General features: G+C 33.5%; 2 protein-coding genes across 2 annotated transcripts; one reads left to right on the top strand and one right to left on the bottom strand.

Moving 5' to 3' along the window:
• Positions 1-865: 865 nt before the first annotated feature.
• On the top strand, positions 866-11,215 carry LOC120351832 (2-(3-amino-3-carboxypropyl)histidine synthase subunit 2-like). Its single transcript, XM_039430370.1, has 8 exons — positions 866-1,021; positions 1,469-1,581; positions 2,953-3,176; positions 3,999-4,229; positions 7,487-7,737; positions 8,771-8,930; positions 9,350-9,536; positions 10,978-11,215. Exons 1-8 carry the CDS (start codon positions 872-874, stop codon positions 11,114-11,116), a joined length of 1,455 nt encoding a protein of 484 aa, XP_039286304.1. The 5' UTR covers positions 866-871; the 3' UTR covers positions 11,117-11,215.
• A 1,388-nt stretch (positions 11,216-12,603) lies between these two features.
• On the bottom strand, positions 12,604-23,555 carry LOC120351831 (mitogen-activated protein kinase kinase kinase 12-like; the record flags this gene model as incomplete). The annotated part of the gene is given in 4 exon segments (XM_039430369.1): positions 12,604-14,937; positions 19,787-19,937; positions 20,976-21,169; positions 23,411-23,555. Coding segments are annotated over 4 exon segments (607 nt in total), but the record flags the coding sequence as incomplete, so codon positions are not given.
• Between the last annotated feature and the right edge of the window lie 1,087 nt (positions 23,556-24,642).

Genomic DNA, 24,642 nt, shown 5'->3' with positions numbered 1-24,642 from the left:
GAAGCAGAACCGTTCAATTTCTAGATCATACTTCCTAGTGTTGTTAAGAGTGCGCTTCCCTAGCTTACTCTCTTTATTGAAGATTGAAGCATCGAAATGCTGCGCCTCACATAAGTTTAATATATCAGTAAAGCCTGGATGTAATGTCCACACATTGTGTCGATACCTAATATGTGGAAGATTGGTTGGCAATATGTGTCATACTTGTTACATGTACTGATAAGAAGTACATTCTTTTGAAGCAGTAGAATGTCTCTGGCATGTGGAGAATGACCCCAGATCAGGATACCATACAGGAAGCGACTATCAAATATTGTATTGTATAACAAGAACATCTACAAGTGCTCTTTAATTCTGAGCAACCCTCTTAATTTCCTGACTAGAAACTAGATACTTTCAACAGCTATTGATTTAGACTCTCAACAGCTTCTCGCACACTCCAAGAATATGTAATACTTTCGTGTGAGTGGTGAGTTAATATTGAATCCATTGATGGGAAGGATAGGTGAAGGACTTTTTTCTCAACCAGATCATCACTTCATCTGCCTACTTCGAAAGGAACACTACCAATCTATTTTGAGGCATTTGAGAATCCTGAGAGATCTCAGCAGTCTGTACTTGTATGTACAGATCACTGCTGCTTTTAATAAGCTAGGTTCACGTTTTTTATGAAAGTTGCATAGCTACATCAGCAGGAGGCAAGATAATATCAACTTGCCCTTCTTACGAAGGACGCACTTTTGTCATACCAAGCCAACTTTGAAAAATTTAATAAACTACCACAGTTTGTTCGTTAGATGAAAATAAGATTAGATTATTCTATTTTGTATCTTTCTAATCTTCTTAATACCAATTCATTTATTTGTTGCAGATGGCTGGTTTCAGCTCTAGTGGCGATGACGTCATTGAGAGGATAATTGATGTTCGACCGGAGCCGTCCATTTCATCAGAAAACGAATTGATTGAAAAATTTGATCTACAGAGATGTGTTGAGTGGATCAAAGAGAAAAATCTAACCACAGTAAGTCAGTTAGTTGTTCTCAAGCTAAAAAATTAAGTTTCATAGGCCTATCCATTCTAAATTCTGAAATGGGTTAGTTGGGATGTAATTAATGAAAAATGTATTTTCTCAGTACAACCACTCACTAAGGAACAATATAACACTATATCCTTATTTTTGTTCCGGTACAGCCTAAAGCGACAATTTAGTTGATTCTTGAACAGATTGATAAAAGTTGCATATTGATCAATCCTTCATTTTGCTTCATTATTCTCACTATATGACTTCTCACAATCATTTGAAAGTATTTTTTTATTCTTATGGCTTTTATTGGCAGAGAGATCCTTAAAGTATTTAAGGATTTAAAAGTATTTAACTGTAATGATGAATTTACTAAGGATGTCAATTATCAGTAACTTGTTTTCACTGTGTCTTCTTGTGATCTACATTGTCCTTGTATTTTTTCAGGTTTGTCTCCAATTTCCAGATTCTCTACTGCACAATTCAGTGCAAATTGCTCTATGGCTTGAAAAGCAAACTAGTCATAAAATGTACATCCTTGGAGATACATCTTATGGGAGGTAAATTTTGAATTATTTTATCAAAATCAATGTTATATTAGAAAATGTTTAATTCCATGAATTCTATTTATTATATAAACATTATCATCTTGTACAGAAAAACCTGAGAGAAATTATGGCAGGAGTACCTCAAGGAAGCGTTCTCGGGCCCATATTATACCTGTTGTACACGTGTGATATTCCTCAATGTGTTGGCATCACTGTTGCTACATTTGCTGACAACACTGCACTTCTGACTTCAGGCGCCACTATAGAAGAGACATCCAACACTCTTCAATTAGCTGCAAATCGACTATGCCAATGGACAACAAAATGGAAAATAAAGCTGAATGAATCCAAATCATCGATCATCAACTTGACCAACAAAAAAGTGACAGAAACCATCAACATCAATCTGAATGGCCATAGAATTCCCTGTGAGAATACAGAAAAGTATCTTGGAATGACATTCGATGTAAAACTGAAGTGGAAGGAGCACATCAAAATTGAAAGAAAACAGCTTGATATAAAATATGGACAAATGTATTGGTTGCTTGGTCGCCAATCCACCCTGTCTTTGAAAAACAAGATAATTCTCTACAACCGAATCTTAAAACCAATTTGGGTGTATGAGATCCAACTATGGGGATGGGCCTGTCAAAGTAACATCAATATGATACAGAAATTTCAAAATAAAGTATTAAGGAATATGGCCAACGCTCCTTGGTAGATCAGAAACAATGACTTGCATAGAGATCTACGCATTTCATTTGTGGCCAGTGAGATAAGCCGATTTGCCATGGGGCATGAGTCGAGACTCCATCATCATGTCAACCCTGAGGCAAGCCAACTACTACAGAACGAAGATCTTACAAGGAGGCTGAAGAGAAGAAAGCATTTTCAACTAGTTTAAAATCAATTTGTAATAGTATACGCAGACTATATCATTTTTACTGGTCTCATAATCTCAGAATTACTTGGCCATCAATGGATGAACTGAAGTTTTATAGTTTTTCATAGTGTAAAATTCATAGTGAAATGAAAATCAATGGTTATTCATAGTGTAAAATAGTGTAAATTGAATTAAAATGAATTTTTTCATAGTGTAAAATTTATAGTGAAATGAAAATCAATGGTTAGTCTCTGAGACTAGTTTTAATAACAATCAACATAAAAAAATCTTGTACAGACTGTTTATCACTTATCAAATCTAGAACTCTAACATTTCAATCTACTTAAATTAATTTTATCATTTAAATAAACCTACTTAAAATATTTCAATATGAATTATTAATAATCAATAATCTAATCTACTTGGTTCAAGGTATCTAAACCTCATTTCATTTTTCTAGTTTAATTAGAATGATCTAAGTTTTTTGTACAATTTTTCAGTTGCTGTGTAGACGAAGTAGCGTCAGAACATGTGAATGCCGATGGCATAATACATTTCGGGCATGCCTGCTTGAGTCCAACCTCTCGACTGCCCGTACTCTACATTTTTCCAAAAGCCCATCTCGATGTGGAAAATTGTGCTGACGCTTTAAAAACGCATCTGAACAGACGGATAGATCAACAAACATTGATATTGTTCGACATCCAGTATCATCATTGCAAAGGTATGAATAATATGTATAATTAAATCTTTTATATTAACGTTTATAAATAGTTTATAATATAAGTTTTTATAGTTATTATAGTTTATAATAGTTTAACGTTTATATTAAATAGTTTATAAATCCTTATAATGCTTAGTTGGCATTACTGCTCATTCGTTAAAACGAAACAAAAAAAAACTATAGTGACCTACTACAGATCTACAGTTCTATAGATCTATTAAAATCTTGTCTTCTATAGACAGTACTTGAAACTATAGTAAGGTTTTCGTTATAATGACAGTATTTTATTAATATTGGAGCTGCTATCCTTGTCTATCCGACCTGCTATTCGACAAAGCAGACAGCGCTATCCCTATCTAGCTTCGCAACGTTGCAAACTAGCTTCGATCGTTTTTTAATAATGTAGAAGTAAATATAATTAATCAACAAAATATTCAATTTTACAGAATATAATTGATTATTTTAAACAGTTAATTAGATACCATCGTATATACTGGTATCAGCTATCCTCTATAGAACGCAGTGGCAAGGCAGAGAATCGACAACGCTGTTCTCCTCTCTTTCTCCACTACCATTATAACGTGGACCTCACTATAGTATCAGTGTTTGGACAATTAAGCTATAAATATTTAGTAGTCCAGTGAATTGGCATTTTACTAGAGATTTTTTATATTATTGTGTAACAATCGAATAAATAATTTTGTTAAAATCGTTATTCTAACAAATGGTTGTGTCTTATTCAAGTCTCTTCAAATAATATTCCTAGCTAATGTACAAATATTGACATTTCAAGTTTTGTAAATCTCATCTTTTTTCTCACAGAATCAATCAAGAACCACTTGTCAGATTTCAAAAATCTTGTCTTCGCCGAACTATTGGATGGATCGGACAGTAGCACAGCCTGTTCCAGTGATTGCCAGATGTCCACAAGCAAAGAGCACACTACAAAAAAACTTGGGCGAACTTATTGTCTTGATGGAGAGCCTGATCAAATCATATTTATCGGTCCTTATGAAGCTCAAACACTTTACAATCATTCCATACTGTTCTCAGGTGAGAGAATTGTATCTCTAGAAGATATTGGTTTATCAATACAATTTACTGTAGGCTACCAGTTTTATTCAACTCACGTTTATAATATACGCTGACATAATATACTGTATACTGTAATATACTGTACTGTATTTTGAAGTTCTCATTTTCAGTCTTCACCTTTAGGCCCTCTACTATGGTATATCAACTGGTTCCACAATCGTATAACTTGTATAATTAAGTCTTAGACTTGTGATAATATTTACTATACAAAATCGCATAGAGTGCGAAATTATTTTCATTCATTTGTATAATAATTCATGAATCATTGCAATGATTTACAATTTTGAAGAAGGTCTCTATAACAATCATACAATCAATAATTTTCCGTGTAATTTATACCCTATTCGTAAGATTTTCCTTTTGAAATTTGTATAACTTATCTTATTCGTGAGATTTATCATTTGAACACGATCTTCAATGTTGAGATTCATCACTGAAATTTTATTAAACCCTGAAGTACTCTTATTCTGTTTAATACAGTTTCTATTATTATAAGATTTCCTATGAGTCATGTTACTTATAAATCATTTCATCCATCATCACCTAGCCTTGAAATACTTGTAGAAAGTTACCTTTGTAAATAAATAAATAAACTCATTCAGGCACAGTATAATTCTAAGTATAATTTTCTTGTCTTGAAATTTGTATCAAATAATATGACCTGTCTTTCAGTAATTAGATGCCTTAAGCTGCGCTTAAACCAAAGTTGTTAAGAATATGTTAATAACTTAATCCTTATAGATCCTATTAGATTGAACATAACTTATCATGCATATGATGGACATATGTGTTTGTCAAGTTCCGTTCAAACTAATAGAATCTATGAGGATTGAGTTATTAACATTTTGTTATATCTCTGTAGATTTGCCGGCCAGGATGGCCGAGTCGACTTAGGCCCGCCGCAAATTAGACCCACGCTAATCCACGAAAAGCAACCCACGCCGTGGGATGTTTTGTAAATCATTGCTATAGAATTATTCATAATCAATCAGCTGACAAGTGGATCATTCATTGCATGTATTATTATCATTACACAGAAGTTTGGAGAAGCCTAGCAATGGTTTACAAAACATTGGCGTGGATTGCTTTTCGTGGATTAGCGTGGGTCTACTTTGCGGCGGGCCAAAGGTGTTGCACCATTCAGTCTGCTAGTGCTACCTGGTCGCGGGTTCGAATCCCACCTAATTCCATCGAATAGGCATGGACGTTTGAACATCTCATCAAATCACTCTCGCACTTCCCATTAACCACGCACAAGCCAAAAGCTCATGTGAGCATCATCCGCAATAATATAATAAAAGATCATCATCTGTAAATAGCTGTCTAGTAACTTTACGATTTTTATTAGTTTTCGTTTTCTCGTTCTACCACTGTTCTTAATGTATTCAATAAAAGCTCTCCATTATTTTCAATCTACGTAATGACTATGATCTATTTTATAGCTCACATTTGGATGAACTTTTCTTATGCTAAAAATTGATCATCAATACTATTCTGAATAAACCTAGACTTTTCCCAACCAGTTTTACTTTTCAGGAATTCGATGTTCTCACAATTAGACAATAATTATATATTATTTTGAATGTAGTAAAATTTATTATTAAGCATAAAACTGATTTCCCTCCTACAAAATAGTTACGCTGCCAACAGCCTATACAACCTAAGGCCTATAGCAAATAAATATTTAATTCACAATACAAACATAGAAGCCATCAGAAGACAACTTATATACATAAGCAGTAAAATCATTAATACAATCCCCGAACAGTATATTGAATGTGCGAGAATAACTAAAAAACTTAAACAGGATATCAACACTTGGATCAAATGCAATTATTTCTTCCATTTATGAGATGTTTCTTTCAAAGTTTACTCTTCTGACTTGTATGCTTGCTTATTCTGCAATCCTTTGTAATTCATCTTCAAATCTTTTTTTTAACACCTGGTCCTATCTGTTTCTTTTTTCCATCCTTCCCTTATTATTCTTCCCCCATCCCATCCTTTCATATCTACCGTCTATTTACTTTTCCTGATACCTTTTCACCTTCTCAAGGATTGAAGGTTTACCTACTACATGGATATCCATAGTTGGAAAACCCTTCAATCTTCCATCCTTTTTTTGCACCACTTTCTTTTTATTTTGTTTTAGTGTGTATTGTTTGTTGTTGTTGTTTGCATGTATTTTTTTGTTACGTATTCAATTATAAAAGTAATAATTGTATAACCTGTTACAATACAATAACGATTGTTGTATTGTTATAACCAGGTACAACCTATCCTTCAATTTCAATTATTGACAATTAGAATATTCAAGACATATTACAAACTCATTATAATATGGCGTATCATTAAAAATATAATTAAATAAACATAATTACCTATATTTTATTTACAAATAAATTACCTATACATTTACTTGAATAAAATAATTATAAAATTTATTCTAAATCGATAATTGATGTTATATTTGATCATATTAGGGCAAGAAGACAACTTGGAGTTATGAGATGGATTGGAAGAGATTTCAGGGATCCCTTCACAATAAAGACACTCTATTGTTCACTTGTCCGATGTCATCTGGAGTATGCTTCTATTATTTGGAACAGAGACAGACTATGTACATCTAAGAAAATTGAATCTGTTCAAAGAAGATTTGTGCTTCTTGTATTAAAACTACTTATGCCAGACAAGGAGGAACTCTCTTACAGACAATTCTGCGAGTCCGTGAAATTTGAATCTCTGGAATGGAGAAGAACCATTTTGATGCGATGTTCTTATATAAATGTGTTCATGGGCAAGTGAATATTGGTGATCGAGGAGTTGGAGTCGTTGTTCCTCCACGAAATTTGAGACATTATCATGAATTTCACGCTTTCCTAAGAAGCTGTACCTCCCCTTTGGAGAGATGTATTGAAGTTGGCAATAAATTGTCTAATCAAATCGACTTCTTTGAAGCACCCAACATTTTTAAGAGGAAAATTCGAACAATGTAAAATATACTTGAGTGATACGAGTTCTAAATGTTTTTTTTTTTTGACAGCTGCAATATACCAAGGCCATGAGCCGTTCTATTGCACGAAAATGCATAAGCATACTTACTAGTCACTTGGCGCCATGTGGTGGAACGGGTTGGCTGTAAGGGGTGATGTGGAGGCCAACTATTATTATTATTATATTGTATCGATAAATTGTAATAGTTTTATTTCCTGTTACAGGTACAACTTACTACTACACAGATGGGACTATGAAAGACGTGTCGTTCAACCGCAGCGTGCAGCGTCGCTACTACCTGATGGAGCGACTGAAGGATGCCAAGTCGGTCGGCATCCTGGTGGCCACCCTGGGCGTGGACGGCTACCTGAAAGCTGTCGACAGGATACGAGCGTTGGCTAGACGAAGACAGAAGAAGTGCTATGTCATCTCTGTCGGCAAACCGAATGCGGCCAAACTTGCTAACTTTCCTGAGGTTAGTCGCTTTAAGAAGAAATTAATACTGAAGAGAATTAAAATATGAACTTACTAGTTTTCTTGAGGTTAGTCGTTTCAGAAAGAAATACATAAAAAAACTAAAAGATGATGATTCTTGTTAAATTGGAACCATTCAGGAACTTTCCTAAGGTTAGTCGATGCTGGAAGAAAAACTAAGTACAGTAAAGAACTGAAATCGAATCATGATAAAATTAAGTTGAGAGATCTTGTTGAATTGGAAACATTTTTGAAAACTGAATGACTCGAGTTACAGTTAAAATGTGAGTAGTGTTTAAAACATTCAAAAATGAATATTTTGATAAATTCGATAATCAAAGAGAAAAATTAATGAATGCACACAGTATGATTTCAATAAAATATATTCATGAATAATAATTAATCAACCAACGTTCGGTTGAAATCTTTCAAACATGATTATGATAGAATTTGACTTGATCAGAAGTATATTAGGCCTATTACTAGAAATAGGTACGGTAGTTAATATTATCTTATCTAATCACATTCATAGTTTTCAAATATAGAAGTTTTGTCTATGAAGGACATACTGTAGAAGTCCACAACATAACAGACAAAAACATGACCCTTACAGAAAAATTTACAATTTCTATAAATAGAAAAAGAAATCCACTCTAAAATGAAGCAATCCCTTCAATGCATAAATGCAATGACATACAATATCAGGCATATGATGCCTCTATGTATCTATGGCGTTATGTGTTTGGTGTTATCCACGGTGTCTACTGTCTATGGGAGTCCGATGTCATTCAAAAGGCACACCAGTGTTTAATGTCAAGTCGGGCCTAGGCCACAAACTCAAGTTCTGTCTTGAATTTGTCAAACTCTTCAAATTAGGATGATATGCATCTATGATGTATTTTTGGTGTTTTGAAAATTGTAAAGTAAATTTCAAAATTGTTTAAAACTACACCTTGAAACATAGACTTTAGTGTATTATACTACCTTATTTATTACCTCATTATTATTGGATATATTACCTTATTCCTGTGCAGATTGACGTTTATGTGATGATATCCTGCCCTGAAGCTGTCTTGGAAAGCGAAAAAGACTTCCTCCAACCTGTGCTGTCTTTAGCTGAGGCTGAGTTGGCCCTAAATGAGACAAGGCCTTTCACAAACAAACTCAGCAAGGATTTCCGGGACTTTATCCCAGGTCAATATCATTTCTGTGTTCCCTGTATAAATTGTAGAGTAGAGTAGTTTCATTTCATCTCATTTCAATTATTTGAGGAGGGAAAGCTATTGAGATGTTAGAAGGCTATTCAGATTTTTTTTTCTCCACGATCCTCGAGAAATACATAAATCTCAAAACTACAATATCTCATCTATGATGTTTTAATGATCAATGATTCTAATTTCTCATCTATAATATTCTTAAAAAAGACATTGAATCTCATTCAGACACTATCTCATTCAGACTATTCAAGCTACTAAGCTACTTCTAGATCAGACTATTCTAAAATAAAAACATTTTTCCACGATTCTCAAGAAATGCACGAATCTCAACTACAATATTTCATATATAATCTTTTAACTATAAACTATTCTAATTTCTCATCTATATTATTTTAGGTGGAGAATGTTTTGAACCACTTCCGTCCGGCACTTTGGAAAATGAAGAGCCAGATGTCTCCTTACTGAGTAACAAGATCAGATGTGTGACCACAGATTGTAGCAGTGAGGAAACATGTAGCGATCAGTCAGTGCAGACTAGAGCCAACATGTCTGTCAACGTTGTGTCTTCCCATCTATCGAATAGGTAATCACTCAGTTTCATTCCAAGTCAAGGGCCCGGTGGCACAAAAGCCTTTTGCATTTTTTATCATGATTGAATATCACGAGAACCAATCAGAGAAGGGTATTTTGTAAAGAAGGCTTATATGATTGGCTCTTGTGGCATTTAATCTGGAAGAAAGAAGTTAACGTTAACGCACTTTTGTGCAAACAGTTGAAGTACTCATTCAAAATTGTTCAACTACATGAAAATACTCATTCAAACTGTTAGGCTCAACTAACACTCACGCAACTCAGTTCGAGAAGAGACTCGACTCTAGTCGAGAGCATGTTTCCAAATGGTGAGACTCAGACCAGTCGACTCTAGTTTCCGCGACTGTCACCATTTGAAAACACATGCTCTCGACTAGAGTCGAGTCTCTTCTCGAACTGAGTCGCGTAAGTGTGAGTTGAGCCTTACTTCCCACTCCACTACTCGTAATTGAATCATTAGAAATATAGTATTGATGTATTGTAAATTTGATATATTCTGATGCGTGACTTACTCTTTGTGAATGATATATCTTGCAATGAATTCAAATTTCAATCTTATTAGAATGTAATTATATGAAGCTATTGCTTTACTACCTAATTGAACTTGCTTGATTCACAACCGACACCTTTATTGAGCTTTCTAAGAATTATTGTCAAATGTATTCAGTATAAAAACATATTAAGGTTTAAAATGTGTTTCAAAATCATCCTGTCAAAATCAGAAATATTTTGAAATTTTGAATTTCTCATCACTATTGAACTAATGCTGAAACTTACATTAAGCTTAAGGTGCAATTCCTCTCGAGATGCGCAGCTATAAGCAGCGTGATTAGAGCCGAGACGGCTAGAGCACGTCACCTAATAATTCATTAGATTCGATGACTCATTCGATTTTTATGTTGTATGAACATTATGGCAGCAGATGAATTAGAAGTATCGGCTAATTTTTCACTTTTACGATTCATATCTAATGAATCATCGAATCTAATGAATTTATAGGTTATGAGCTCCAGCCGTGACTGCTCTAACCATGCTTCTCGAGACTATAGTGCGGTCCACGTTCGGCAGTGGATAAAGATAGAAGAATAGCGATGCCGATTCTCTGCATTAATTAATTATATTTCTACACTGTCAAAATATAATTGGCATCGTTGTGGACCTAGAAAAGGATAGTAAAACCGGCTTTGTCGAATAATAGACAAGGATAGCAAAACCGGCTTTGTCGAATAATAGACAAGGATAGCAAAACCTAAGTTGATCAAATACTGTCATAATAACGTGGATCTCACTATAGGGGCGTTGCACCTTTATTTATGTTCTACAATTTGTTCAATATGAATAGTATTTTTCAAATGCTGTAATATTGCTTCTTTCAGTTACTCATGTAAGTTATGGAATGAATTCATTTTCATGTTTCTATTAAACTGTTTCAGAACGTGGCAAGGCCTAGACCCGGCCATTGGTCAAACCGAGGTTGTGAAAACGGTCATGGGACGCAGTGGTATTGCCAGCGGTTACAGCAACGAACAAGATAAACCCCACATCCCTGCAGATGCTGACAATCCATCGTGAGACCACAATATTCGTTTCAGTTGAACATTTCCACCTTCTTTTATACAGCTAAAGATTGTAATTTATGTAAATAAAATGTAAAATTGTGTTATGGGACAACTGTTGTAAGCTAACTTTTCCTAGATTCAAAATCCTTATGTTTATTATATGAAAAAACACATTTTCAATTTTGAACAAGATTAAAACTGTGTTTTTTCAAATGGGACAACTGTTGTAAGCTACTTTTTCCTACATTTGAAATCCTTATGTTTTTATTTGAAAAAACACAGTTTCAATTTTGAACAAGATTTAAATTGTGGGATTTTCAATTATGGAAAAGTTCCATAATATCAATATTCATATTCAACAACGTTTTTTTTATTATATGAATTGAAGTTTACGAGGAATGATAATGACTGTATGTACAGTCCGGGTCCTGTAGCTTTGCCTATCAGCGGAGAGCAACTAGACTACAATACTACCCGTTCAAAAACATCGAACATCTTTTAGCTTACTCCATCTAGGGATAGGCCTACTGTGGAGCGTATATGTTTTTTAAAAGTAGGAATATCACCCCGCGAACCATACCTTGCCTATATGCAGTTTCAAAGTCACGGAGGCAAAGCTACGGGTCGCGCACTATAAAGTGGATGGATATTTAAGTATAGAAGGATATGATTATGAGCATAGCCATCTTTAGTTGAAATTATTGAACATGACCAAGTAGAGATGGTTTTGACATGAAACTTATAAATTTAATCAGAGCGGTATTTATGTTTAACCATAGAGAAACAATAGAGTAAGTAGATATCCCATGGTATAGGGATTTATTTTTGCAACTTTTACTGTTCTCAAGCCGATTACTGCGATTATTGTCAATTTTTACTGTTTTGTTGGGGTGAGAGTGTATGAACGGCACAATTTGAGAGACTACCAGCGTCACACAGCATGGGAAAGAACCAGAGCTTAATTTGTGCCGGAACGCACCGGAACGGCGTTCCGGTACCTCCCAGGGCGACCGGAACGTAACAGTTGCAACTAAAAATATAAAAACTCGCGTCCACACGCATGTGAATGAGTAAATATGTCTGGCAATTTGAAGTATTATCCTTTACCATTTAATTTGTCAAATCCGTACTTGTTTCACGTTTGAAACGGGTTTTAAGGCTAATTTAGAGAATTTTTTCCGGGGGTGGTCCCCCGGACCCCCTTCCCCTGGAGGGTATTCCAATCCCCCTGTAGTCGGGCCAGCCAGAGATCCGGCACCTCAAAATTTACAAATTAAGCACTGGAAAGAACTACGTGTACTATCGGCTTGGGATAACAGTAAAAGTTGCGACATAAACGCCCTATACCATGGGATATCTACTTATGCTATCGTTTCTCTATGGTTTAACCCAATCTTCTCACAAGATTAACTGTGGTCCATACTGGATTTATTATTCATGATTTTAATAAGTATAATTTTGAAAGAAACAAACAGGTTTGAACAACATGAAAAATACCAATTTGATTTGACAATTTCATCTTTATTACTTATAAAAATCATTTCTCAGATTTGTACATTTGGAACAAGGTTATTGATTCATTATAATTATTAACAATTCTTTGATTTTTGAATGACAGGTCTAACATCTAGGTAGCCTATTTGAAAATTCAAATACACAATTTTGTATAAGCTGCAAGCCAAAATAATTGGATACGTGTCGCTTTTTAAAGCTGCTCAGTACCGGTTTTGATAGAACAAAAAATAACTTGCTGATAATAGAACTTGGACGAAATTTGTAGGATGATCACAAAGAAATTCCAGATTTCAGTATTTCAAAGAAACATCTCGAAATATGCTCTGCAGTATAATTTTAAAAATATATACGTAGGCCTAAATGGTTGCTAGTGCAACCAGTAATTAGACTTCTAAAAATCTTAATTTCTTGGATTTGTGATGTATATAATATCTTCTATGAAAAACCAGCAGTTCAATTTGTTCAATTCTATCAACGTTGTTGAGTATTTTCAACAAATTTTCATTAAGATACAACCGTTCTTTCTAATGAAGTCAGTATAGTTTCAATAGAAACTATCCTGTATAGTTTCAACTACAGTTATACAAAATAGTTTGCTTCAACACATCAGTCAGTTGACAAAAATAATAGACTATTTTTGAAAAAATATCAACTACAAAAATGGTTAAATTCCAAATCTCTGTTTTCAACTCAGTATGAGTTCCTTAGTATTTGTTCCGTTCCTCGCAATCAGAAACCTTAAATCAATCTGCAATTTATCTCTTAAAAATAGATAGGTTCTTACGTTTTGTAAAAAACAAAAATAATAATAATACAAATGGTGTACAAGTTCACATTATTGCGTTTACTACCAACTTGCAACAAATACTCGACATGTACACACTTAGAAATAATCCCATTTCTCTCACGATTTCTGGATAAAAATACAAATTGACGGATGTATAAACGCCAACCAAGGTTGATCTCTAATCAATTTGTAACGGATGACCGTCTATCAAAAATTGACTGATGTTTGTGCAACCAGCCAAATATATTTCAATTTTTTATTAGATAATAATACATTATAATAGTTGAGCAATCAATAAGCATCCATAATAATATTATTCCTGAGAGTCAAATATGAGAATGAACCATTTTAACAACAAAAATATTCATAATCGTTCAATTTTAACTTTATTGTTTTGTATTACTCGTATAACTACATAAAATTTCAACAGTGGAGGAACGCGTTAGTTAATATTATTTATAAAATAATTGGCAGTTCAAAGTTATTCCTATCAGTTACTATGATTGCTTTAGAAATCCCTGAGCACATTAGAATAATTAGAAATGTATTAATTCCGTCATAAGTTAAAGAATAAAACGTTTATAAATTAATTTTAAATTGGTAGGTATTTTTACATATTAGTATGTTTTAATCAATAATTTTTAAAATCAATCGATGATTAGTGAATTATGAATAGTTTATCAATTGAAAATATATGAGTGTCAAAATTAGAAATATTAAAAATCAAATTTAGATCTTTAACTTTAATTTATCAAATATGTTAGGCATGCCTGTATTTATTGCACCCGTCTACTTGAATACAGGTTAATGTTAAGAGTTTCTTATATCATAATTATTGCTTGTAAATTTTATGGATACTTATCAATTCACCCAACTTTACATCATACACGAGTTTCTAAACTTAATCAGCATAAGAATAGAAGACACTTTCAATGGACATAACAAGAGTACAGTATCACTAGTAACGATCTATTAATCTATTTTTGTAAGTACCGTACTGTACTCAACAATCTAAGTACGACGATTTTCTAAAAAATATTTTCCGCTGAACTAAGCTAATAGTAGAATAATGTCATGGTTTCGTTCATTCAGTTTCAATTAAACAGTCTGTTAAAAAATACTTATCACTAGTAACAATGAGAACATAAATTTACAACTTACATACGAAAAAACATTCGTTGAACATGCATGCATTGATCCAATCTTGGACGAATTAACTGTAGTTGTCAATAAAATCTAGCCTAACTTAATTAAGAATATTTTCATTTTTACTTGAAAATTTAGTACAGAAACAACGATGGAAAAATTAATAATGATTTTTCTAACGTAGTTCTCTTCCATTCACGCACTCTTTTCATTCATCTTTCGTTCTCGCTCACACTCAAATAAAATGGCGGAATGTTGAGAGGTGACGACTATGCAATAGTTTCGGAGTCATTGATTTTTAGTTGATAAAGCTGTGATGCTACAGTAGCCTCACTGGCATCTTCAGATTCCGATGAAGACTCCGACGTGATGCAACTGGCCGGTCTCTGTAAGAAATACAAATATCAATCAATAAATTAGTTATAAATTCAATACAATACAATTCAAAATATCAGTCAATCAAAAAGTTGTGAATTCAATACAATTCGATAGATATCATTTCGTTGATGAAAACATGAATTACCATAATAGTGTTGGAAAACAGGACAGCATGAATCACCTAGGTCTTATTATGTTGATGATAAATCACTTATAAGTTACTTACAGTCTAGAACAGAAAACATCAATAAAATGCTGGTGAAATCAAATACCGTAATGAATGAATATTCGAACAAAATTGTATACAGTACTATCTTTAAATATAAAGAAAATAAAAATCTCAGTACCCTTTTTTTAAAATTTTTATCACTCATAAAATAAAATATTTTAAAAAAGTGTACTGAGATTTTTATTTTCTTTATATTTATATTACAAGTAGCCCTATATAGGAAAGAGATAAGTACTATCTTTTCCCAAAAGCTATTCATTTTCCCAAGACCCAATGAGATTTTGCAAAATCCTAATCAATATTCAGCTGATGTTCACCTCAATCAATATAGGTGATGTTTACCTCAATCAAGTCTGCTCCTTCACAATTTCAATATTTTAAGACCAGGTTTCTAGGACACTTATCAAATCTAATGGACCATTTCTATAGAATTTGATTCAACGTATTATAGGTATACCTCACTGGTATACTGTATAGGTGATGATCACCTCAATCAAGTCGCTCCTTCACAATATTTAATGTTAGGCCCTATTTCTAGCACACTTATTGAATCTAATAAACAATTTTCAAATGTATAGAAATGATGGTCCATTAAATCAAATCAAATCAACTTTTATTCAATGATATCGCCTACATGACAAATTCCATTACACAAATGATATTACAGATCATTGAATACAATACTGTTTGCTTAAGAAAAATCTTGTCTGCAAACAGGAGTGAAATACATTCAGAACTCAACTAAAAATGCTTATCTATGAACTCAAATGAAAATACTTATCTTAATAAAATTTATTTAATAAATTGAGTTCTGAATGTATTTCACTCCTGTTTGCAGACAAGATTTTTCTGCAAAATTTTAAATTTATCTTAATACATCACACACACACACACACACATACCATAGAGAAATCAACGTTTTACTCTCTACAAGTGTTTTCACTCTCTTTAAGATTAATGGAAGTGTCCTAGAAATCGGGCTCTATTCTGTGAAGAGATGAATCGATATATTTGATAGCATTAGAGGCTCTTCACATCTAGCTAGAGATACGTATACGAAGACGTACGGTTGCCGACGTATAGCACCTAATGTATGTTAATGAATCTGTCCCGCTCACACCAGCGTAGCATGGATTTAACATTGGGACATAGGAACGGCTATGTCTTCCGAAGATATATTTCAGCGTAGCGAAGCTAATCCATGTAAATTGTATTGTGTAATTGTGTAAATTTAGGGCTTGCACACTTGCACACCTTTATAGGGCCGGTTTCCGAGCTAGTTAAGCTAAGTTCTAGACTTTAATCAGCTGGAGTCAAAAAATTGGCTTTCCGTAACGGGGCGTAGTCGCAGTTTTAATGATAATCTTTCTCATTTCTATAATTGGAAACGTTTTCCTTGACAAAATTAAACATTCCTAAATAATTCAAAATAGCCGAAACTTTACACTATTTTCTCTTTATTTTATTTTGTGTTCAATTTTCTAGTTTTTCGAAATTCAATTTGAACGTGACTATGACTATGACTACGCCCCGTTTTGGAAAGCCAATTTTCTGACTCCAGCTGTTTAAAGTCTAGGACTTAGCTAAATCCCGAGCTCGGCAACCGGCCCTTAACCTAGCGCCGCAGAGCAGGATGGTTTCTCACAGCTTGACGTTGTTGTCATTTGAGATGGGTGTCTGGCTTGGAAGTGTTTAGGCCGCATTGCAGGATGACTGTTAACGGTTGCCGGAAGATCAACAGCTGGTTTTTTTTCGTTATTTTTCGTGATAGAGAAATTCTGATTGCAGATTCGTTCTCAGCGACCCCAAGTTTAGCCTAAAGGCTCAGAATGTCAACAATGTTTTTAAATAATGAAAAGTCATCATGAAAATTCATTAATATGGTAGTACACCAAGTTTTTGGAAACTTTTTACTGGTGACTGGAGTTTATAGGCAACACAAAAATGAAAAAATCTGGTGTGGTACACTCACACAACTTTCCTTGCTCATTGAACTGGGAGCCTCATTCTTTAACGATAATAATTCAGAGAATAACATAATGACGATTGGTGGCAACATAATTATTTGAAACTACGATCGGACTACTGTATATGTGTGTATATAATTATTGTTTTCAGAGTACTTTTTCCTTTGTGTAAATTGTGAAATCCGATGATTTTTTAAAAGTCGTCAAAACAGCTGTTCTACAGATGAAATATCTCGACTATGTGTTATTTTTATAGACTGCTCTACCTACCTACCTCATGCACGAGAAGGAGGTTACAAAGTACATTTCTCAAGGATGGGGTGAACCCCCCATTAGTTTCCCAGAGAGGAGATTCATGCCAGTTGATGGGGATGATAAATAACTATACGGAGTATGAATTTGAAATAAATCAGTCGAGTAATTTTTGAGAAAATCGTGAAAAACATGGTTTTTTTGGTAATTATCTGCCATTTTTCTCAAGAATATTACGGAGCTCCTGCAATTTTCCCAAAAATGAGACTCATGTCAGTTGATAGGGCTGATGAATGGTATAAATTTGAACAAAATCGTTGAAGCCGTTTTCGAGAAAATCGTGAAAAACATGGTTTTTTAGTAATTATCCGCCATTTTTCTCGAGAATATTACGCAGCTCCTGCAATTTTCTAGAAATGAGACTCGTGTCAGTTGATAGGGCTTATAAATAGCTATCCATGGTATAAATTTAAAGAAAATCGTTAGAGCCGTTTTTGAGAAAATCGTGAAAAACATAGTTTTTTAGTAATTATCCGCCATTTTTTCCGCCATCTTGAATTGAATTTTATTGAATTTCTTATTGTCGGGTCCTCATGGTATAAGGACCTTAAGTTTAAAATTTCAAGACAATCGGTTAATTAGGAATGGAGTTATCGTGTTCACAGACATACACACACACACACACACACACACACACACACACCACACACACACACACACACACACACACACACACACACACACACACACACACATACACACAGACCAACACCCAAAAATAATGTTTTTGGACTCAGGGGACCTTGAAACGTATAGAAAACTTGAAATTGGGGTACCTTAATTTTTTTTGGAAAGCAATACTTTCCTTACCTATGGTAGTAGGGCAAGGAAAGTAAAAAATCGTAAGAAAGAAAACTGCTGATGACGCGAATAAGACCGTCACTCCATTGTTCTTTTGTCTCGGCTGCTTGGCTGAGCCTGGCTGGAGGGATCAAATAACCGACTGGATTGATCTTTCGTCTGTCCGCTAGGCGGAACTACGCCGACCATTGCTGGTGGAAGATGTTACTGCGGCCGCTCGCATTCCCACCAACGCTGCTATTACTTGCTGTCTCAGCGCCTAGTCCGAGTCAGACAAGCATCCAGCCTGCACTGCGGAGCTAGGTTTAGTGTTTAAGGCTGTGCAAAGGCTAAAAATAAACTTTTTACTCGTGATATTTTTAAAGTTTTTTGATTTGTATATCATCAAGCTATCAAAATGAAAAAGTTTTCTCAGGAAAACATTTTTTTCTCATCATTACTATTTGAGATATGAGCGCCTAAAGTTGAAATTTTTGGGACAGAACATTTCAAATTTGGTAAGAGTTAAATCCATGAGATTTAGAGGATAGATTCTTCATTGTATTGCTGATCTAATAAAACAAAAATTTTCTGAGAATATCAATTTTTAAGACAGTTATTCAATTTACTAAAAATAGTCAAAAATAACTTTTAGTTGAGTTATTTTTGGTAAATTGAATAACTTTTCCAAAAATTGATATTTTCAGAAAATTTTTGTTTTACTAGATCAACAATACCATGAAGATTTCCATATCCATATCCATGAGATTTAGAGGATAGATTCTTCATGGTATTGTTGATCTAGTAAAACAAAAAATATCTGAAAATATAAAATTTTAAGACAGTTATTCAATTCACTAAAAATAATCAAAAATAACTTTTAGTTGAGTTATTTTTGGTAAATTGAATAACTTTTCCAAAAATTGATATTTTCAGAAAATTTTTGTTTTACTAGATCAACAATACCATGAAAAATCATCCTCTAAATCTCATGGATTTATATCTCACCGAATTTGAAATGTTCTGCCCAAAAATTTAAACTTTAGGCGTTCATATCTCAAAAAGTAATGATCAGAGAAAAAATGTTTTCCTGAGAAAACTTTTCCATTTTGATAGCTTGATAATATACAAATCAAAAAAACTTTGACAAATATCACGAGTAGAAAAATTATTTTTAGCCTTTGCACAGCCTTAATCAATATGTCCATTTCACACCAGCGTAGCATGGATTTAACATTGGGAGATAGGACGGCTACATCTTCCAAAAACGTATTTCAGCACAGCGTAGCTAAATGAGTGGAAAACCTTTAGGCCCGGTTGCTAAAAAGCCGGTTAAATTTTAACCGTGATTAATTCCACGAGAACCAATCAGAGAAGCCGTCTTATTAAACAGGCCTTCTGAAGTTAAAATTTAACCGGCTTTTGTGTAACATGCACATAGTGCTTAAGATTAATGAGTGTCCTACAAACCGGACACTCACAATCTTTCAGTCTTCAAAAAAAACCGGACGTCACAATTCTGTGATGAGATGATGAATCGATAAATTTAATAGCATGATTGATGCTAACCTTGACAGCTGGCAGACTCTCCAAGGTAGAGGACCGACTGGAGGCTGCGCGACTCCTCTCAGATGTGTTCTCCTCGTCCGACATCTGGATAGGCATCACCAGCTTCGCGCGTCGCGCTCTACAGCCTGGCCCGATCGGCCTGCGTCCGATGCTGCAAAACAAACAAATTTATTAAAAACAATTTTTTTTAAACAAACAATCAATCATTCACAGGTAAGAAAAAACAAGCATAATGTAAATGTTTATATTGTTGGAATAGTCTTACAATATTGAGTTCGCTTTCAACTGAAAGTATTTTTGAAATTAAATGAAAATATTCAACTTCCTGCCCTTGAAAACAGCATCACATTACGAGTTTGCTTTAAACTGAAAGTTCCGGTTTCGCACAAATGTCTACTTTTGAATTGTAAATGTGATTATTAAAGACGTCTACCACTTTTTTTATGTTCATCAAATTCAATTCTCTTCTCTGATTGGTTCTTGTAGTATTTAACCCTCATTCAATAACCGTTGAAATTTAGCAGACTTTTGTTCAACCGGGCCTATATGTTAGAGTGTGAATTCCACCAACCTCATGTGCTTGTTGAGAATATCATTCAATATTACATTCCGAGCTCCCTTTAAATTTAAAGGGTCGGTTGCACTAGTGTGTCTAATTGTAACTGTGATTAGTGCTAATAAGAAACGTCTTTCACTCCTTTGCTGGGCTCTTATAGCATTTACCGGTTAACCGCGTAATTTAATCACCGTTAATATTCATCAAAATTTTGTGCAACCGTGCACTAAAATAATTTGAATGAACAGAGTGTAAATTTCACCAATCTCATATGTATAGATGGAAATAAATTGAAAAGTTGCATTTGTTCAAATGCTAATAAATAAATAATTATTAACGAAAATTCCAATTAAATACTGTAAATCACCCCGAAGACTTCTGCTACTGCAAATATTGACAACAGGGTAAACAGTAGCGTTCTTTGAAAATCCATCTTGCTGTTTACCCTGTTGTCAATATTTTCAGTAGCAGAAGTCTTCGGGGTGATTTACAGCATTTAATTGGAATTTTCTTTTTATAATAATAATTGATCTCATATGTGCTTGAGAACGTCATTCAATATTAAATTCGGAGTTTGTTTTAAGTTTGAAGTGTTAAGGAAAAAGAATGAACAAGAGTGTAAATATGACGAACCTCTTTCGTTTGAGCGCATAGCTGTAAGAGCCAAGCCGTGGCAAATCGTCATCTTCTCGGTCGGAGCTGTCCTCAGCCAGCCTGGCTCCGTTGCCGTTGTTCAAAATCTCGCTCACTTTGCGGCCGAGACTCTCCAAGATGTCGTCATCGCTCAGCCTCTCGTTCCCGTTTCTCTCTTCTGTGTAACAGCTTTCCTAATAGAACAAATAAGGATGGAACTATTAAAATTGAGCTCTGAAAACATCTAAAAATCTTCAAAGTATTTTTACCTTCTGAATAAATACAATATTAGACTAGGCGCACACCAGTTAGACAAGACAAGACATTATCAGACACGTTCAGTCACAATACGTCACATAGTTGCTTACATGTCTAATTACAATGACTAATCAGTGTGAGTTGAGTCACAAGCAACTCAAACTCAACTCACACTGATTAGGCTGGGCGCACACCAGTTAGTCAAGACAAGCCAATACATGATCAGACACGTTTAGGCACAATTCTTCACATTGTTGCTTATGCCGCAACTCACACTGATTAGTCATTGTAATTAGACATGTAAGCAACTATGTGAAGTATTGTGACTGAACGTGTCTGATAATGTCTTGTCTTGTCTTGTCTAACTGGTGTGCGCCTAGCCTTTCATCAGACGGGTAATTTGTATACTTACTACATCTGTAATTAATTAGTAAAATTAACTGATAGTTAACTAAAAATCTACTGTAGTTAAATCTGTAAAATCTGTAGTTGAATACTGATAAATATTACTACATCTGTAATTAATTGGTGAAATTAAATTAATAAATAGTTAACTCAATCAATCAAATTTCATTTATTCAAGTAGTTACATATAAAATACAAGCTTCGCAACATTGAATCGTCACAATCAATAATAAACACAGAAAGTACAATAGTGCAAGGAGGAGACGTCAAAGAAAAAAACACTGCCTCTAGGAGCAGCCCCTGGAAGAAATCGATTAATTTCAGTTGATTTAAAGGAAATTTTTATTTTGTAATAATTCTATGATATGTAATTTTCTTCCCTCAAGACATCCACACATTCATCCACTGTGTATAACTAGAAATTGACTGTAGTTAAATCTGCAAAATCTGTAGTTGAATACAGATAAATATTTCGAAACGAATCAACACGACATGTTTCGACTCATAAGGTATTTTGCAAGTGTCTAAATGAATGAATTCACAAAAAGAACATAATTCAATTGTGCTACTGAAAATAGGTGTCTTATGAACAATAATGGGATCTTAATCTCACTCCACTTTACTCTTTTATTTAGTTTTTTTTTGTGAATATAGGCAATAATATATCATAATTGAGATACTTGATAATGACATAAATGGCCGAAACCTGCCATGTATTTAAAAATCAAAGGGCATGTAGGCCTATTAGTGATTCTAATAGAATAAATAATGAATCAATTAATCAACAAACGATGAATGGATAAATATATTATGGTAAGTAGAAAAAATGAATGTAGAATACGTAGAATAAAGTTTAGATGAATGATGTCTGAATAAATTCATGATGAATGAATGAATCAAATCAAATTTATTTTCTCAAAAAATACAGCAGAAATATCAGTATTTAAAAATGATACATTATTAATTTGAACTCAATTATATGAAAATAACTAAACCTTAAGGCTGTGCAAAGGCAAAAAATAAACGTTCTACTTGTTATATTTTTAAAAGTATTTTGATTTGTATATCATCAAGCTATCAAAATGGGAAAAGTTTTCTAAGGAAAACATTTTTCCCGATCATTACTTTTTGAGATATAAGCGCCTAAAATTAAATTTTTGGGAGAGAACATTTCAAATTCGGTAAGAGATAAATACATGAGATTCAGAGGATAAATTCTTAATGTTATTGTTGATTGAATAAAACAGAAAATTTTTGAAAATATTAACTTTTGAGAAAGTTATTCAATTTACTAAAAATGACCAAAAATAACTTTTAGTTGAGTTATTTTTGGTAAATTGAATAGCTTTCTCAAAAAAATTATATTTTCAAAAAATTTTGGTTTTATTCAATCAACAATACCATGAAGAATTAATCCTTTGAATCTCATGGATTTATCTCTCACCGAATTTGAAATGTTCTGTCCCAAAAATTTAAACTTTAGACGCTCTTATCTCAAAAAGTAATGATCGGAAAAAATGTTTTCCTGAGAAAACTTCTTCATTTTGATAGCTTGATGATATACAAATTGAAAAACTTTAGAAAATATCAACAGTAGAAAGTTTATTTTTAGCCTTAACTCGATTTGACTTAATAATATAGAACTGAATGTAATATAGAATGAATCAATGAATGATGAATAAATGACTGAATCATATTGAACAAGGTTTGGATGTATGATGGGATGAAATGCATTGATTTAAATGAATGGAAACCGATGCCTGGCTACTTACGTCAGTATGAGTAAACTGTAGGTTGCCATTCATGCTGTCAGTGGGACTAACGATACGTGGGCTCGGTTCAGGACTTGGACTGATGTCCATTGGTTCAGTCTGCGTCTCAATGTTCACTCGGCAAGGCTCTACGTACTCCCAATAATGTCCTCCTGAAATAGACAATTAGAAATAATTTTATAAACTTCTGAGTTAAAAGTGAGAAATGAAAAACTGAAGTAATATTCATTTATATTAATTTATTTATTCATTTACATTAACCAATGCACAAATAAAATACATGATTAGAAAAGGATCAACAGGCCTAGCCCAAAACTGTTCCCTTTCCGAATTTTGATAGTAGTAAGACAATGTCTAAGAGGTAGGTTATGATGCTTCACTTTGAATTAAATTCCGAGTCCAGAAATAAACAAACCAAAATTTAGAAAATAGAGAGGTTCTAAACTTCAACATGAGAAAACCTTACTATTCGCGAATATTTTTAGTTTTATTTTTTTGTGAATATGGAAGACTAACAGCTAATACGTGCTCCGCAAGGTTGTAATTAAAAACTTGACCTACTGAAATCTTGAAGAATTTAAAATAGACCTATAACCATCCTTGTAAATCAAGAATCTTTATGAAAAATTTCAAGTTAATCAGTTGAGTAGTTCAGAGGTGATAATATCACGAATGACGCATCTTTTTATATTACTGTATCTATAATAATGAATGAACAATGAATTTATTGCCAAAAACAAGAAATATTTTTACAAATAAACATAATCATTAAAATACAATAGTTTGTGGCGTGACTGGAAAAAGAAGCCTTGATCTCCAGCCACGAGTTCTAAAAATAAGAAATACATTTTTTTAATCCAATAACAGCAGTACAAATGATACAATTTTGTTGATGCATGATAATCTATGTATGTTGAATTTTATCAATAATCCAAGTACTTGATAAACAAAATATAAATGCACAGAAAAATAATATAATCATTGACGAGTTTTAATAATTTTTACACAATAATGAATAATTAATTTTGCCAAAATTGGTGATTCAGCCAACTCAGTATTCTAAAGGGAAGAATGGCGTATAGATAGGAAATTCAAGAATGACGCATCATCACGTCTGAACTACTCAATGATTAACTTGAATTTACATATAGATTCTTAATTTACGAGAATGGTGATAGGCCTATTTTGAATTCTTCAAGATTTCAGGGGTCAAGTTTTCAGTTTGTCAAGTT

The sequence above is a fragment of the Nilaparvata lugens genome, chromosome 6, assembly GCF_014356525.2.
Source record: "Nilaparvata lugens isolate BPH chromosome 6, ASM1435652v1, whole genome shotgun sequence".
Classification (NCBI taxonomy): Eukaryota; Metazoa; Arthropoda; class Insecta; order Hemiptera; family Delphacidae; genus Nilaparvata; species Nilaparvata lugens.
This window is presented reverse-complemented; position numbering and strand designations above follow the sequence as displayed.

What these genes read in the sequence shown, in the direction of transcription:
- LOC120351832 (XM_039430370.1), top strand. Translation starts at nt 872, where the DNA reads ATGGCTGGTTTCAGCTCTAGTGGCGATGACGTCATTGAGAGGATAATT. An exon ending in AAGAGAAAAATCTAACCACA is followed by an intron (nt 1,022 to 1,468) that starts GTAAGTCAGTTA and finishes GTATTTTTTCAG; the next exon opens with GTTTGTCTCCAATTTCCAGA. An exon ending in AACTTGCTAACTTTCCTGAG is followed by an intron (nt 7,738 to 8,770) that starts GTTAGTCGCTTT and finishes ATTCCTGTGCAG; the next exon opens with ATTGACGTTTATGTGATGAT.